General features: G+C 41.2%; 1 protein-coding gene across 3 annotated transcripts in view; it reads right to left on the bottom strand.

Annotated features, from left to right (window-relative positions):
• LOC120735672 (N-chimaerin) overlaps window positions 1-15,449 on the bottom strand; it is a 29,371-nt gene that overhangs the window by 2,944 nt on the left and 10,978 nt on the right. For all 3 annotated transcript variants that reach the window (XM_040035334.1, XM_040035420.1, XM_040035245.1), the window contains exons 6-13: window positions 15,221-15,334; window positions 8,627-8,753; window positions 7,076-7,237; window positions 2,646-2,723; window positions 1,897-1,981; window positions 1,301-1,474; window positions 596-673; window positions 375-512 (exon numbers count right to left, since the gene is read on the bottom strand). In XM_040035334.1, the coding sequence (XP_039891268.1) occupies window positions 375-512; window positions 596-673; window positions 1,301-1,474; window positions 1,897-1,981; window positions 2,646-2,723; window positions 7,076-7,237; window positions 8,627-8,753; window positions 15,221-15,334 (956 nt within the window). The remainder of the gene's footprint in view (window positions 1-374; window positions 513-595; window positions 674-1,300; window positions 1,475-1,896; window positions 1,982-2,645; window positions 2,724-7,075; window positions 7,238-8,626; window positions 8,754-15,220; window positions 15,335-15,449) is intronic.

The raw sequence follows: 15,449 nt of genomic DNA, 5'->3' as shown, positions 1-15,449 counted from the left end.
TTCTATTTAACAGTCTGTTTTCAGGAGTTCTAAGGTTTTATTGAATCTGTTTAAATTTTTACAGTTATTTCAGAAACCTAAATTTCTCCAATAGGAAGCTTAGAAGTCTCATGAGAGTGAATACTGGCGTGTCTAAACCGCCTTCATTTGGCTAACATCGGTTAAAAATGTAACCATACAATTTTAACTGATGTTAACCAGGGGTATTCAATTACAATTTAAAGAGGATCCAGACTGAGAGTTGCCTCTTGGTGACCTACAAAAGAGAGGGTTGTCTAGGACTCCTTTTGTTGCTTATTTCCCTATAACCCTGAACAAGTCATCTTTGAGTTTTAAGGTAAATTGTGGTTAAAAGCCTGAACGTTAAGACCTACTTGCAGCTTCTATGAAGCGTGGGTAGGCATCATACGTGATGAGGGGTATGGGCAGCTCTCTGAAGTACAGTTTGAGGGCTCCGGTGATGATGTTGATGTCCTCGTAAGCATTTGAGGATATGTCTGCTTTCTCTCCGTCTGTGGAGGAACAATCGTGCGCATGACATTTAATTTATTTGGCAAAAGAACCTGCTTATGGAACGTTGGGGGGTGACACTTACCTCTATCAAAGGCCAGTTTGACGTCTTCAATCAGCTCGCTGAAGCCTGATATTCTGTATAAGCCTTCTGACTGAAGACCTGGAAGGTTTAAATCATACCAATATTAATTTGATGACTACGATAAGCTTAAATTCTACATAACCAACTAAAAAAAATTCAGTGTACAGCCTCTCAGATGAGAATGCTTTCTATTTATGTCTTAAAGAAATGATAAAATTTATGTTTCTTTCCTGCTATTAGCAAATACAACTGAAATGGATGCAAAAATGATTATTAAACACACACAAACACAACATATGTGAAGGCAGAAGGAAGAAATAAAGCGTGGGGTGAAGACTTCAACTGTCTCTCTCGCTCCAGTCAAGTTCAATCTTTTCAAGTCTTTATTGATTTCATGTATTAGTTTCACTCAAGTCATCAATAAAATGCTGTCTGCGGCAGCTGTCTTGAAGGGAAAACTGTCACTCTCCACACACGCGCACACACACCTACATTCACAGATGAAGCTGCCTGCGTACATCTTTTTAGCATTGAGTGGGTGGGCTGACACACACAAAGGCAATCGCATCTTGCGTATGAACGCCAGCCTCGTGGGTGTTCTCCTTTCCTCCCCCTACTTCTCTTAACCTTGCTGCAAACAATACTTAAAAGCCTTTTTCTGTTATATAATCTCTGAGTCACACATACGCGCTCTCTTTCTCTCACCTCTGGCCTCAATTTCCTGTATACACATGTCGACCACCATGGGCCTCTTGGTGTTGTGGGCTTTGACCAGCGTTGTCAGGTCACAGCTGTACACCTTCTTGACGTGCCGAAGGTCTGGCTGGCAGTCGTTGGGTACGACTTTGGAGCACTGCTTATGGACGTTCAACCCACAATCTGACAAAGAAACCCAGAATTTTGTTTTATGTCACTTTATGTCCATTTTTAGACATCTCTGTTTTTTTATTTTTTATTTTACTTGTGATGATCCTTAAGAGTCATTGCTAGACTGCATGATGAAAGTTGCTTTTAAATGTAGGCGTTGCAGAAGCCCAGTTCAATCACCCACACATACAGTAGTGATCACACTGACAGCTTGTTCTTTGGCACCCAAGCCAGTCTTTTAACATTTTAAAATCCACGAAACGGCGCAGATGAGTCAACAACAGTGAAAGTGATTAACTTTAGCCTGCTCTCCTACTTTCGAGTCATGCTTTAAGACAGAAAGTACGAGCGAAAGAATTGGAAACTGAATCATGATTGGAAGAGGAAAATTACTTTATGGCGAGAAGGAATGTGTTTGTTTGTTTGTGACTTACCTGCACATTTCACTCCCTGAGCGATGAGACCCCACATGAAGTTGGCACAGTACTCACACCAGTGGGGACCCCTGAATGTATGAACCTGGTTAAATAGGCATAAAAAAAAAAAAAAAAAGACAAACTCGATGTGTTTAAACGTTATATTTGCCACAATAATTATTAAACAGCAGCAGATTGGGTCAGAGAAAAAAAAAGAGTGAAACACGTCAGTCAAAATAGCCAATAATTGTATCTTTGAGAGAAAAGGGTGGGAAAATTATTCATATGATCCAGATTGGGTCAAGTAATACCTGAATACCAGCAGTAACCTTTATTAGAGACTGACAAAAGACTGATGGAGACACAACAGGAGTGCTGAAAGGGTGCTCAGAGACAATTTATAGTGAGAGCAGAGTTTTAATCTGCTCATTTACTGCACAAATTGGCTCTGTATAATGAAATGCTAATAACCTCCATCACATCGCAGTACTCTTTGTGTGTCTGTGTGTGTGTCTGTCCACATTTCTCTTGAGCTCGGGACACTGTGGCTCTGTTGCGCCTCTCACTAATAATACACAAAATCATTATACGGGAATCTAAAAGTAAACAAAGGCTGAAAACATGAAGAGTGTGTGTGTCTGTGTGTGTTTCTTAACACTCTAAGCCTTCTATGGTGAATTTGAATAAGTCCCCACGAGCTGAATCAGCGATTCTGGCAGCACACTCACACACATAAATAGGATTTGGGGAGCAAAGGAGTGTCTCACCTTGAAGTTGTGGACCTTCTCATACTTGGGCGCCAAGTCGCTCTCCCTCAGGGTGGCCCGCCGCACCAGTGATGTGAGCTGTGAAAGGGCAAAAGATCGGATTGGATGCCAGAAAGTGGAAGCAGGGGAGGTGGGTTTGGAGGGGGCTGTTGCCCGGTTGGCTGCAGCACCGGGGTCCGAGGAGCCCGCGGAGAGTGGCAAAGAGGGAATTGAACCAGCACTGGCATTCAAGGCGAGCGCGGCAGTAAACAAAGAGCCCTTCTGACTTATTTCCTTATCGCCTCGCCTGCGTGACTTCTTTTTACCCCTCCTAACAACATACGACTCTTGGCTCGGCATTGTGGGATCAACAGAGAAAAAGAAAAAATAATATAAAAGAAAACAAAGTTCAAATCCCACTGATTAAAACAATAAACCAAACAGCCTGCTGAAAAATGTAATTATTCTTAAAGGCTGCTTTAAAATAAAATAAATAAATAAATAACATAAGAAAAAAAAAAATCCCAGAATAATTAATAAAGTAAAAAAAAATAAAATAGCAAAACAACTATACTAAATCATCTCACAGCTCCATCTGACAACAACAACCCAAACCGAGGAGCCAGCATGGGACCAATCCTGCTAGAACCACAAAGATCAACCAATCAGATTAGCGCTGCATACTGATGGGGTTAAATGGTGCAATTCCAGTTCATTAAAAAACAAAAAACAAATAGAAAACAAACAAACAGAAAAAGCCAGGCAGGCAACAAGAAATCTGTCCTGAAAACTTCAGTGAATAAAACTCAATAAATCTCCACTCCTTGGAAGGTGTTTGTGAAATCCTGATGCGACAGAATTCCTGTGTCTCGCTCTCGTGTAGGTGAACGCGTCAACCCACATGGCTCTGTATATATGTGTGTGTGTGTGTGTGTGTGTTAATCCGCTTTCCCCATCCTCTACACCAGGCAGAAACAGCGCTTGGGAGGGAGGGAGGCGGAGAGAGCCAGAAGAGGAGGAGGAAGGTGGGGGGAGTAAGCTGAGCTACGGTGCAGCAATGGATGAATTTAACAGGTCACAATGAGAGGGGAAGGAGCCAATCAGGATGCTGCATTTTCTTGTTGTTCGTCACCAATTCTGCCACCTCGATTGTCCCAGGAGAGACGGCGAAAAGGAGGGAGAACGAGCTGAGAAACAATATGTTGTTTCATTCATTCCTTCACATTTTTTTCTTCCTCTTTGTTTCCCCCCATTTTCCTTTGTCATTCCACCTGCAGCAGCTGGACGCTTTTCCACTAAAAGCTTCCAGTATTTATGACAACTAGGAGCTGCTGTATCTGCCTTATACACCCGGCGGTAACAGATAAACACAAACCTTGTGTCCTCGTGTTGCTCTTGGGTTGCATCCATTGTCTCATGCCACATAAGGAACATTATATAAGAGCAGTTTAGTCTGGACTTAAGTGCACTTTAGAAGACGTCCCTTGTTAAGTACTGCCTCTGGGAAGGGGGATGTTTTCTCTTTTTCGACTTGTTTTTGGGCAAAGAATATGTAAGATTTACAAGCTGTGTGTTTTCTATGGTCCCACAGATAGATATAACCAAAGAAACGTGTGGATTTTTTCATCACAAATCCAATTAAAACAAGCTGCCGCACATCCAACTTCATCAATTCTCAGTTTATACACACAACACAGTGAATATGTATGACTGATCATGGATATTTAATGACTGTTGTCACTGTGCTGAATGCAGCGGGGTGCAGGTTGGCTCACAAAAGAGCACCTTGATCACAGTCAGATGCAAAAAGGGCTAAAACAAAAAACAAAACAAAACAAAAAAAAAACAGAAAAGGAAGAAGCATAACAGCTGTAGATGTAGAGCTAAAAATCACCGGATATTACTGAGTTTTTCTATCATTTTCTCAGGTAGACCAAAAAGTGCAATCTTATTTTTCCGCCACATTTCACCTCACCGTCCAGTGATTTCAATCTGATAACAAGGCTTTAACAATTAATGTTTAAAAACGCACGTCTGAATCGCCCTCAAAGGCACAGTAAAACAGAGTTTAACCCCCGTAACTAAAGGTGATTAGCTGCATGAAAAAAAAAACGAATTTCCTTCTCGTGTTTGTTGTCCCCACAGCGAGCTGCCTCTGGTCTCAATGTCACTGGCGTACTGCTTTGTCTGCAAATCCACCCAATTATGAAGGCACACACGTACACAGGACCACCCCCATCATTCACACACACACACACACACACACACACACACACACACACACACACACACACACACACACACACACAGTGATGTATGAGGTGCAGTGCAGGTGGTCATGCACTGCAGGTCACATAAGGCCTCATGAGGCTGAGCAGTGGTTTAGCAGATAAACATACTGCACTGTGGGTGTTTGTGTGTGTGTGTGGAAACTGGATTATATTATTGTGTGTATGTGTTTGTGTGTGTATGCAGGGGTCTTGGGGGTTTTGTAGTATAAGCCTGAATGCAGCTGCATGCACTCATCAGCACAAACTCACAGTTGCAGAACTGAAATTTGCATTAGAAGTTGCTCAGTCATTAGCAAGATGACCAAGAAACCTCGCATCTTCCTATTTAAAAAAAAAAAAAGAAAGAGAAAAAAACCTCCACCTACAGGAAAAAAGTTTCCCCTCGGTTCCTGCTTTAACACTCTAATTAATTCACATCTGAACGAAAATTAATGAGCCAACAACAAACTTGATTCCTGTATACTTCGTAGCTTTTGGGACATAGCAGGTTTCTGCAGGCAAACCACTGTTATGTAATTTTACTGCAGAGCCCTTGGCTGGAGGCCATCTCTCCTCTGCATCCATCCTCCGCCTCCTTCTTTTTCTTCACCTTCTTTCTCCATGTTCCTCAACTCTCATCCTTCTATCCTGCTGCTGCATTTACACCAACTTTCCTCTGCTCATTTGAATTCTCTACGTGGTCTCTTAACATTTAAAGACCTAATCTTTTTAGATATATGTGTTTATCATTTATACTTTTTGGTGGTATATATGCTCACATTAGGCATTATGAATGTTATAACCTCTAATAACACAGGTAAGGTTCAGAGACTTTAAGAAATTACATAATACCTCATACTGCTCACAGTATAAATCCAGTATGAACTGAACTATCACTTGTTAAACTGAAACAGAAATGTAGAACTTTTTATTATCATGTTGTATACACTGTTACCAAAAATGGTTAAATAGCTAGGAAAAACACGCCCTATCAATGGTCTGCTGCACTTTTTCAAAGTCTTGAACAAAATTCTGTTGCAGATACAAATTTTGGCGACCATTATGTTGCGTTCAGGTGACGTACGCTGAACATGCAACTTGAAACTGACACAAATGGAGAACGTAACACTGCACATTGGCCGAACCTGATAAAGAGGTGATGGGATTCATACAGACATCTGAAAAGGTCTTTATCAACAGGAAAAACCTGTACAACTTATTAAAATACATTTACACACCCAAAATTTATGCCTTCCTTCACATTTTCCAAAGCTGTCAGGCAGGTCAGACTGAAGTCTTTTGCAGGGCCGAATTTGGCTGCTGTGCCCTATGTTTGACATCCATGTACTAGAGGATTGTTGCATTGCTTGGACCAGCCTAAAGTAACAGATTTACATTAATGCAGCGCTTTAGTGTAATTAACAGTAATTAATTAAGTCGTGTTATCTGAAACCAAAGTCTGTGATACTTTTCAAAAGTCTTAATTCAGTATTTAGAGGTGAGTGAAACGAAATTCTGTCACAAATACAAATTTTGGTGAATAAATGATAATCACTGCATGTATGACCATGCTTGTGAAAAGTTTAGTTCAGATTGGACGACCCGTTAACGAGGAGATAGGGTACATACAGTAATGTATACATTATGCTACTAAGCCAGCAAATAACCAAAATATATAAATTTCTTTTTTTTCCATTTATAATTATCCCACATGTCTGGACTTCACAGTGTAGACTCCAATGTCCTCATCCTTTGCCACTCCTCTGATTAAAATGAAAAAAAAACTAGGACTCATCTCAGTGACTGTAAACTTCAGCCAACATTTCTTATTCAATCCCCCGCCAAGGCCTTCAGGTTAGTTGCCAGGAACATGTTTTTAAGAAGCATCTTCCAGAGTGTCTACACAAGATCCTTCTTAACAACCCACATTTCGACATTTCTTGTAGGAAGTGATAAGCCCGGAAAATACTGACTTGTATTCATTGTGATTACAGATTAAGGTTTATCATTCTTATTATTCACCCTCTAAAGCTCTAAAGTATAGATCCTCTGAATGATCTATTCAAAGGTTTTGGACAAGTCTGAACAATAATTATGAAGTCAAACTTGGTGCATCTTACAGCAGATAAATGACATCACGCTCATAGGATATACGATATCTAGATCACTGATTGTCCTCACCCTTTCCTCTGTGTTGTGGTCATCTTTGGCTGGAGTCGGTCCGTCAGGTTCCTCCTGGCTGTGAGGGAGGTGTTTTTTCAGGGTGGGCTCCTGGTTCAGAGTGGTGTATCCCACATGCTCGTAGATAGGGTTTATGGTCATCTTAGCGATGTACTCTGCTGCCTGAGAAGAAAATTAAATCCCTGTAAATTCAATCTGGGAAACTGTTGCCTTGTCTTTGTATCTCTGAAGGCAGCAGACAATATTTTTGGCTTCCAGGGAATAAAATCTTGCCTCTTACCTATAGACTTGGCCCCGTTTTTAGATTTATAGACTTCTTCCAACTTATGTTTAGGTACTCTATGGGAAGTTCGGTGTTTGTGTCCCCTAAAACCTTACATTTTTACTGTTAATTTTTCTTTAGCTGGCCCACAACTATAACTAATAATGTTCTTCATTATCATCATGTTTTGTGTCCTGAGACACTTTTTTTATAGTTGAAATAAGCAAATAATATATAATGGGACTTCTGTCTTCTGAAAGAGATTTGAATTCTGTTCATCTGGACGTAGAATTTTCTCTCTAAGTGATTCCTTCATGCTGACTGCAGGTTTCCTCAACCCTATAAAAAGTACATTTGCGCAATGACTGAAACTAGCGCTACTAACTAACAATGGCTCGTCAGATCAGTTTCATGATCGTTGATATGCAAATTCTCATGATCACTGATCAATGACCATGAGTTCCATTCACAGAGAGTTGGGGAATGGCTGCAATCACAGCATTTTAAAATGATGAAAGATATACTTATAGGCCCCCTCCTTGATTCAGAGTAGGTGTTTCCCTTTTCACGGAAACGGCCTCCTTGACTCCCCACTCAAACTAACGTTTCTCCTTGTCCAGGATGTGTACAACTTCATCACTGAAAGACTGGCCACTGGTCTCTAGTTGGAAACAGACTGCAGACTCGTGGCCTAATGAGACAGCTCTTCTGGATTGTGCCATCTGCTTAGCTAGAGGTTGTTTGATTTAACTGTCAATGTGATCGTCATTACAATCTGCATATCAATGTATCAATGATCATAAAACTGAGCTGACGGCCCATTGTTAGTCAGTGTTTACTAGTTGCTAATTTGGGTCATTATGCAAATATACCATTTATAAGGTTGGGTTGGTCAAGGTTGTTCAGTTGAGACTGAACAAGACAGTTGAATGAATAATGACACGTTTTTCCCCACTCACAATACATCCAGATGAACAGAGTCAGCTTTCTGGAATTTCTTTACCAGGATGACTGAGCATGCATCAAGGCATTTCAATTTTCCTTCTGTCTTTGTGACTTTTTAAGGAATTTAAGTGTTCACATGATCATGAAAGTGATTAAATATGTGTCAAACTGACGGATTTACCCCTGTCAAAGACAGTAAAAGTTTTTTGAGAAATGTTGCCATTCTGACAAATACCCATCCATAATTCATACTGAGGCATCACAGGCTTTTATGTCTCTCTGCTGAACAGGACTGCTATAAATAAGGAAAGCAGGAGGAAGGACAGATCAATGCAAAAACGCACCTTTGTCTCGATATAGAGTGTGATGAGGCCATCTGTGACGAGGTCATGGATGGACTCAAACCTTTTTTCCCCAACAAAGTGTTTCCCGTCATGGTAGAGACGGAAGTTTCTTGTCTGGTTCCCAAACCTGCAGATAAAAGAAATGAGCAAATTCTGTTATTCGGTATTTTGAAAGTCAAAATTTATGTTAAATCTTTTCCTTGAATTTTTTTTAAATTAATGCATCCTCAGGGTCTGACTCAAACCTTGACAAATTTTGATAAGAGAGGGCCTATAAAATAGCAATAACCTTGTATCTGCCAGTCTTTGTAAGTCAAGGGTCAAAAACTGAGGTTATCTGCAAAACATGTCGTTACTCTCTCCAATTTAAAATCCTGTAGCTTTGCGTTCCACTAAAACAGAGCCAGAAAAGAGTGGCACAAACTCTAATCGACACACAGACTTTGAACTGGGCCACCACACGTGCGCTGTTATTTCTTCCTCAGCGGATCACAATGAGATTAAAGCAGGACTGTTAAATCATTAACCCAAAATCCAACCTTTCTTTTTTCTACCACTCAGACTGGGACTCCAGTTTATGAAAGGGTATTTATGGAAGGTAATTATAACCACAGGGGTAAGGAGGGACAGTAAATGACTGAGAACAGTTGCGCAGGTGGAAAAAAAAATGACACAGCTATGAATAGACCGAACTGACCCAAAACTAAATTCAAATTAAGCCATGCACCCATTTAAAAGTGTGACACCTACTCTGAGAAAATGATAGCTCACAGTCAAGTAAAACCAACAGCGAAGTGTGGGCAGCCGGGTAAACTGACAGAAAACAAGAAACAAGCCTTACTGTTAACAGGCTTACTCTCACTCTTTCACAAGCCTTGCTGTGAGGAAACATGTGCACGTAAGTTGAGCTCCTCTGAGCTGTTTAAAGGTTGACTGCAGAGATAAATCCTCACACCTTACAGCACCTGAACACAATTAGACAAGCTTTAAAAAGCAGCATGCACTGTCACACAAATGTGTGCTTGTACAGACAGAAAGGTGTAGCCTTGGTAGTTAATATCATATTCTGTGTCTGTATTTCTTCTCACTCTGGCACTGGATACTGTATCAATATAGTTTACACTATGCTTTGAGATGGGAATAGGGCCGATAAGGGGGAAAGGCCTTGAAAACACTGTCAAAACATATATCAAAATGTAAATATTTGGTCATAATAATCTAGTTCTATCATGGATATTTGATAGCTATAAATATTGTGTATGGCTACCCAAGAACTGCAGATGGCTAATAGCTACTAGCTAAACTTTATATAAACACAGAGCTAAGGCAGTCAAATGATGGAAGTTTTGAGGTTACAGCTTTTCCTTTCAGTAAATTTGATCATGTAGAGATTCTGGTTGGTACTAGAGCTATGATTTATGTATCGCACTGCAATTGTGTCCCTTTGCATATTTGCATACAGAGAGGGGTTTTTTTCAACCAATAGAACTGTGCTCACATGCAGTCCATAAAATTAAACCATAAACCATAAAATATCTCCTTTATGGTTCAATTTATACTCCATCCATCCATTCTCTTCTATTATCCAATCCTCTCAACAGGAAATTTGAGTATTAAAAAAAATAACAAGACGGAACAGTCGACCGACATAAAGTATTCTGCACATTGTGCAAGAAGGAATTTTCTTTTCACCGAAGCACTTCCAGCTTAAAATATCACATTGACACGAAGCATACGTTAGTCGGGGATGCTGCTAGGACTTTGGCTAACGCGTCACCCAGCTTGCGACAAACCACTCACGGAGCATCGGGGACTTAGTAAGTCTACCTCGGAAATATTGACTGACACAATTGCCAAGTGGATTGCAACAAACTGCAGACCTATTAATATCGTTGAGAACAAGCGCTTTACATAGCTTTGGTTCCTCGTTTCAAGGACTTGAAGTGCCTCTCCAAGAGTGACAGAGAGAGTGGATAAATGTTTACAGAGTTTTTTGTTAACATGAATGTTTAAGTTGTTCAATAAACATGTTAAGTGCATATATTTTCCCATTTTTCTGGGGTCTGTTTTTATCATGCAAAATGAAATGTGATTAATATTGAATAAAAATGAATGATATTTAATCATGATTAATCAAAATGAATCCACAGTAACCCTGTGGCGAATTAGATTAAACATTTTACTTGTTTGACAGCACTAATATATATTATATATTAGTGCAGTGGTTCCCAAACTCTTTTTGCTAGGCCCCCCCTTTGCTTTACAAGAAAAATGTTTTTCACGTTGCGCTGTGCGCCACGTTATTGTTTACATGAGATGAATTGCAGAATGGCAGATAGAAACAAAATACTGTTACTGTTAATCTGATTATCTTCAGGTTTTACACACTTACATATACACGCAGTTACTGTCCCTCCATTTAGAAAGGCAGAGGCGTCACGGTGTGATTATTTTACCTGTAGTTGTTGTTTTTTTTACTGTGTAATAATATTCAACATTGCCATCAATACATTTTTCAAAAAAATGCCTCTGTGCAAAATGGGTTTAAACACATAAACAGCTGTAGGATACTGTTTATCTGTGATTTGAACCGGGGGAACAAATCATGGCAGGATCAGCCTGATATTATTTGTACTCCACTGTAACTTTACTGTATAAAGAGCTAACATCTCCAAAATGTCAGGAGTAGTTAGTCATTACAACAAGTGTTTGTGAACTAAAAATCAAGAATGTGGGATACTGTTTGTCCCTGATTTGAAGAGCCCAGCGCTGCTCCCGATGAAGGGAAAACCAATTATGCAGGGGAGACCTACCTTGGCACTTGTGCAGGTGAAACCAAAGGGAAGATATGCTTCACCATATTTTCTAGTCTTTGGCTTAGAATGAAGTTGGTTTGGAAACATATTCAGCTATGCTTCATCTCCTGCTTTGCGTTTCTGTAGGCGCCCCGTGCTAGCAGTGTCCAAGCGTTTTGTTCCCCCCCCCCCTTTTCATACCACATCCCCCCTGCCATGGCTCTGCGCCCCCCCTTGGGGGCGGGCCCCACACTTTGGGAAGGTCGGTATTAGTGTATGTTGAAGAAACCTATTCAAATTCTCTTTGAATTTAAGCATACAATTTTTGTGTTTATACTGCATTTACTTCATTATATTGCATAAATGCAGACGTGACGCCAGACCACCAACCTCTGACTCTCTCCCCCACCGATGTAGGAGCGGTGCTGAGAAGGATCAATGTCCACAAGGCTGCAGGTCCTGATGGCATCCCCGGGCGTGTTCTCAGAGCGTGTTCTGGGGAGCTTGCAGGAGTGCTGACAGACATATTCAACCTGTCCTTGGCCCACGCTGTGGTACCGGCCTGCTTCAAATCCACCTCCATCGTCCCGATACCCAAAAACTCCAACCCATCTTGCCTCAATGACTACCGCCCAGTAGCACTCACCCCAATCATCACTAAGTGCTTAGAGCAGCTGGTCCTAGCACACTTCAAATCCTGTCTCCCCCCCACCCTGGACCCCCACCAATTCGCATACCGCCAGAACAGGAGCACAGAGGATGCAGTCTCCATCGCACTGCACTCTGTCCTCTCACACCTGGACAACAACAACACATACGCCAGAATGCTGTTTATAGACTTCAGTTCAGCATTCAATACAATCCACCCCTCACAACTCATCAGGAAACTGACAGACCTGGGCATCAGTTCCCTCATCTGCAAATGGTTACTGGACTTCCTGACCAACCGCCCCCAACATGTCCGGCTGGATAACCACTGCTCATCTACCATCACAATGAACACCGGTGTACCACAAGGCTGTGTGATGAGCCCCTTCCTCTACTCCCTCTTCACCCACGACTGCAGACCTGCTGATGGTTCCAACACCATCATTAAGTTTGCAGATGACACCACGGTGATTGGCCTCATCAGTGACAACGATGAGGCGACCGTGGCTCAGGGGGTTGGGAATCGCATCTGTAACCGGAAGGTCGCCGGTTCGATCCCTGGGCTCTCTGTCCTGGTCGTTGTGTCCTTGGGCAAGACACTTTACCCTACTTTCCTACTGGTGTTGGCCAGAGGGGCCGATGGCGCGATATGGCAGCCTCGCTTCTGTCAGTCTGCCCCAGGGCAGCTGTGGCTACAACTGTAGCTGCCTCCACCAGTGTATGAATGTGAGAGTGAATGAATAGTGGTATTGTAAAGCGCTTTGGGTGCCTTGAAAAGCGCTATATAAATCCAATCCATTATTATTATTATTATTATTACAGGGAGGAGGTGGATCGTCTGGCTGAGTGGTGCGACACAAACAACCTGCTGCTTAACACCGAGAAGACCAAGGAGCTCATCGTGGACTACAGGAGGAATGCTGACCCACATCCACCCATCCACATTAAGGGGGCGGCTGTGGAGCGTGTGAGCAGCTTCAAGTTCCTGGGAGTCCACATCTCCGAGGATCTTATCTGGACGACCAACTGCTCCAAGCTGGTCAAGAAGGCTCACCAGCGCCTCTTCTTCTTGAGGACTCTGAGGAAGAACCACCTGTCCTCAGACATCCTTGTGAACTTCTATTGCTGCACCATCGAGAGCATCCTGACCAACTGTATAACAGTCTGGTACGGGAACTGCTCTGCCTCGGACCGGAAGGCGTTGCAGAGGGTTGTGAAAACTGCCCAGCGCATCGCCGGAGCACCACTTCCTGCCATAAAAGACATCTACAGGAAGCGGTGTCTGAAAAGGGCTGGGAAAATCATCAAAGACTCCAGTCACCCATCACATGGACTCTTCACCCTCCTGCCCTCTGGGAGGCGCTACAGGAGCCTCCGGACTAAGACCACCAGGTACCGGAACAGCTTCTTCCCCACAGCTGTCAGACTCCTGAACTCTGCCTCCTGACATCTGACCCACGTTAAACTCATGGACTGAACATACACACACCCACAATGGACAACTGTATCCTCAAACACACAATAATAACATGGACTGAACCACCACTCACAACCACTAGCACTTTATATAGCCTCTGTAGAAATTATCCACATATCTCATTTATCTTAACTGCACTACTGTATAGCTCTTTGTAAATAATCATTCTGTACATTCGATAATCTTTAATCCTACAACTGTTTACAACTTGCATAGTTCCCATTTCTGTATAACTGTATATCTCAGATTCTGTAAAGTTATTTATTTCATATTCTGTATAGTTTTTCATATTTATATCCTGTTCATATCCTGTACATAGCTTGTACTCACTACAGCCTGTACATACTTATAGTTATAGAATATTCACAACATACTTCATACCGTGTACATTATAACATACCATAATAGACCCATTTCTGTAATATACTTACATATCTATATTATTGCTAATATATATTGTAATATATCTATATCACTAAAGCACTTCTGGATGGATGCAAACTGCATTTCGTTGCCCTGTACCTGTGCATGTGCAATGACAATAAAGTTGAATTCTATTCTATTCTATAAATGTCAGTTACAAGCTTAAATATAAAGTTTAAAAAATTTAATTGCAACCAGGTTACTGATCAAGTAATTGCGATTAATTATAGAAAATTGTGCGATTAATTAGTTAATTTATTTTATCTATTGACAGTACTAGTTTAAACCTTTCAGAACCAAAAGCTGCAGCCATGTTTCTGTCAGATTTCTACTTTTAGCTGTTACATTGCTATTCCATTCTATCCGGTATTTAAGTCTGATGTCATTAGCAGTGTCTGGGCCCAAACTATGCTGCAGGTCCCAAAGTCAAGCGCTCAATGCAGCATCACTGAGAATTGAAAACTGTCTAAATTCTTTCATCTGTAATAAAATGATCAGTGTGGCTTAACGGAGTTAGAAGTTACCAAGAAGTTAGCTTGCTAGTTTCCATCTAAATATAATATAGCATGTTCTGACTGAGAGAAAAGGTAAAACTTACAGCTCTGCTATCACTTCCAACATAAATGGAGACAGAAAACTAAACAGCAGTGACTTTTGCAGGGTTACTGAAATTGGGATAGCTGGTATGTGCTAGCTAATGGTGTGCTACGTGATCGCTACCGACACACCTATGTTAGCATAATATAAACAGTGAAGCTGGAGGACAAACGCTAACTTTTTTCCACTCAATAGAAGTTAATGTGAGGGTTCCCGATGGTTAGGGACAAATGCAATTGCATTGCAGGATGTTGTAAAAGGACCAAACTTCAGTCAGGAGAACAAGTGAGAAAATCCATCCACAATACAAGGTTAGTCATTAATATACTGCTGCATTGCCTGGGCTGTAGTTACATCGTAAGGTTTTAAAAACTGAGCTTTAAAATTAGCGGTAATAAAAACCGAAAGAGGCTGACAGTGATCACTGACTGTTTTAGGTGCTTGTAGATTAAATAAAACAAGATGCAAAGCATTAAAACATGTTAAAAACACAGCAGCCTTATTAAACGCAGAGTAGTTTGGGCCCGGTAGCAGGATCCATCACGTCATCACTTAAAGACAATGCTCTTACTCCAGAATGCTCTTCTCGTTTTTTTGAAAAATCTAGTGTTGCCAATAAGCTCATGTTTGTTCTGTCTCCCCAAACTAGCATACCTTAGAGCCAGTGTGTAAGTGCCTGGCTGCCTCTGACTCTCTCTGATGAGGTAGCTGCCCTCTGCCTGACTCAGTAACTGGTCAGCCTCTTCTCTTGAGATCATCCCATGGAACCTGGATGCAAAAATAGCAAAATGTAAGCTTATTTGATAAACTGAAGAATCTAATGAAGAAAAATCCACATACCAATTGAAAATAATCCTCATTGTTTATAATGTAATGACACAAA

The sequence above is a fragment of the Simochromis diagramma genome, unplaced genomic scaffold (assembly GCF_900408965.1).
Source record: "Simochromis diagramma unplaced genomic scaffold, fSimDia1.1 OVJJ01000411.1, whole genome shotgun sequence".
Classification (NCBI taxonomy): Eukaryota; Metazoa; Chordata; class Actinopteri; order Cichliformes; family Cichlidae; genus Simochromis; species Simochromis diagramma.
The sequence above is the reverse complement of the archived record's forward strand: the minus strand, read 5'-3'. Positions and strand labels throughout refer to the sequence as shown.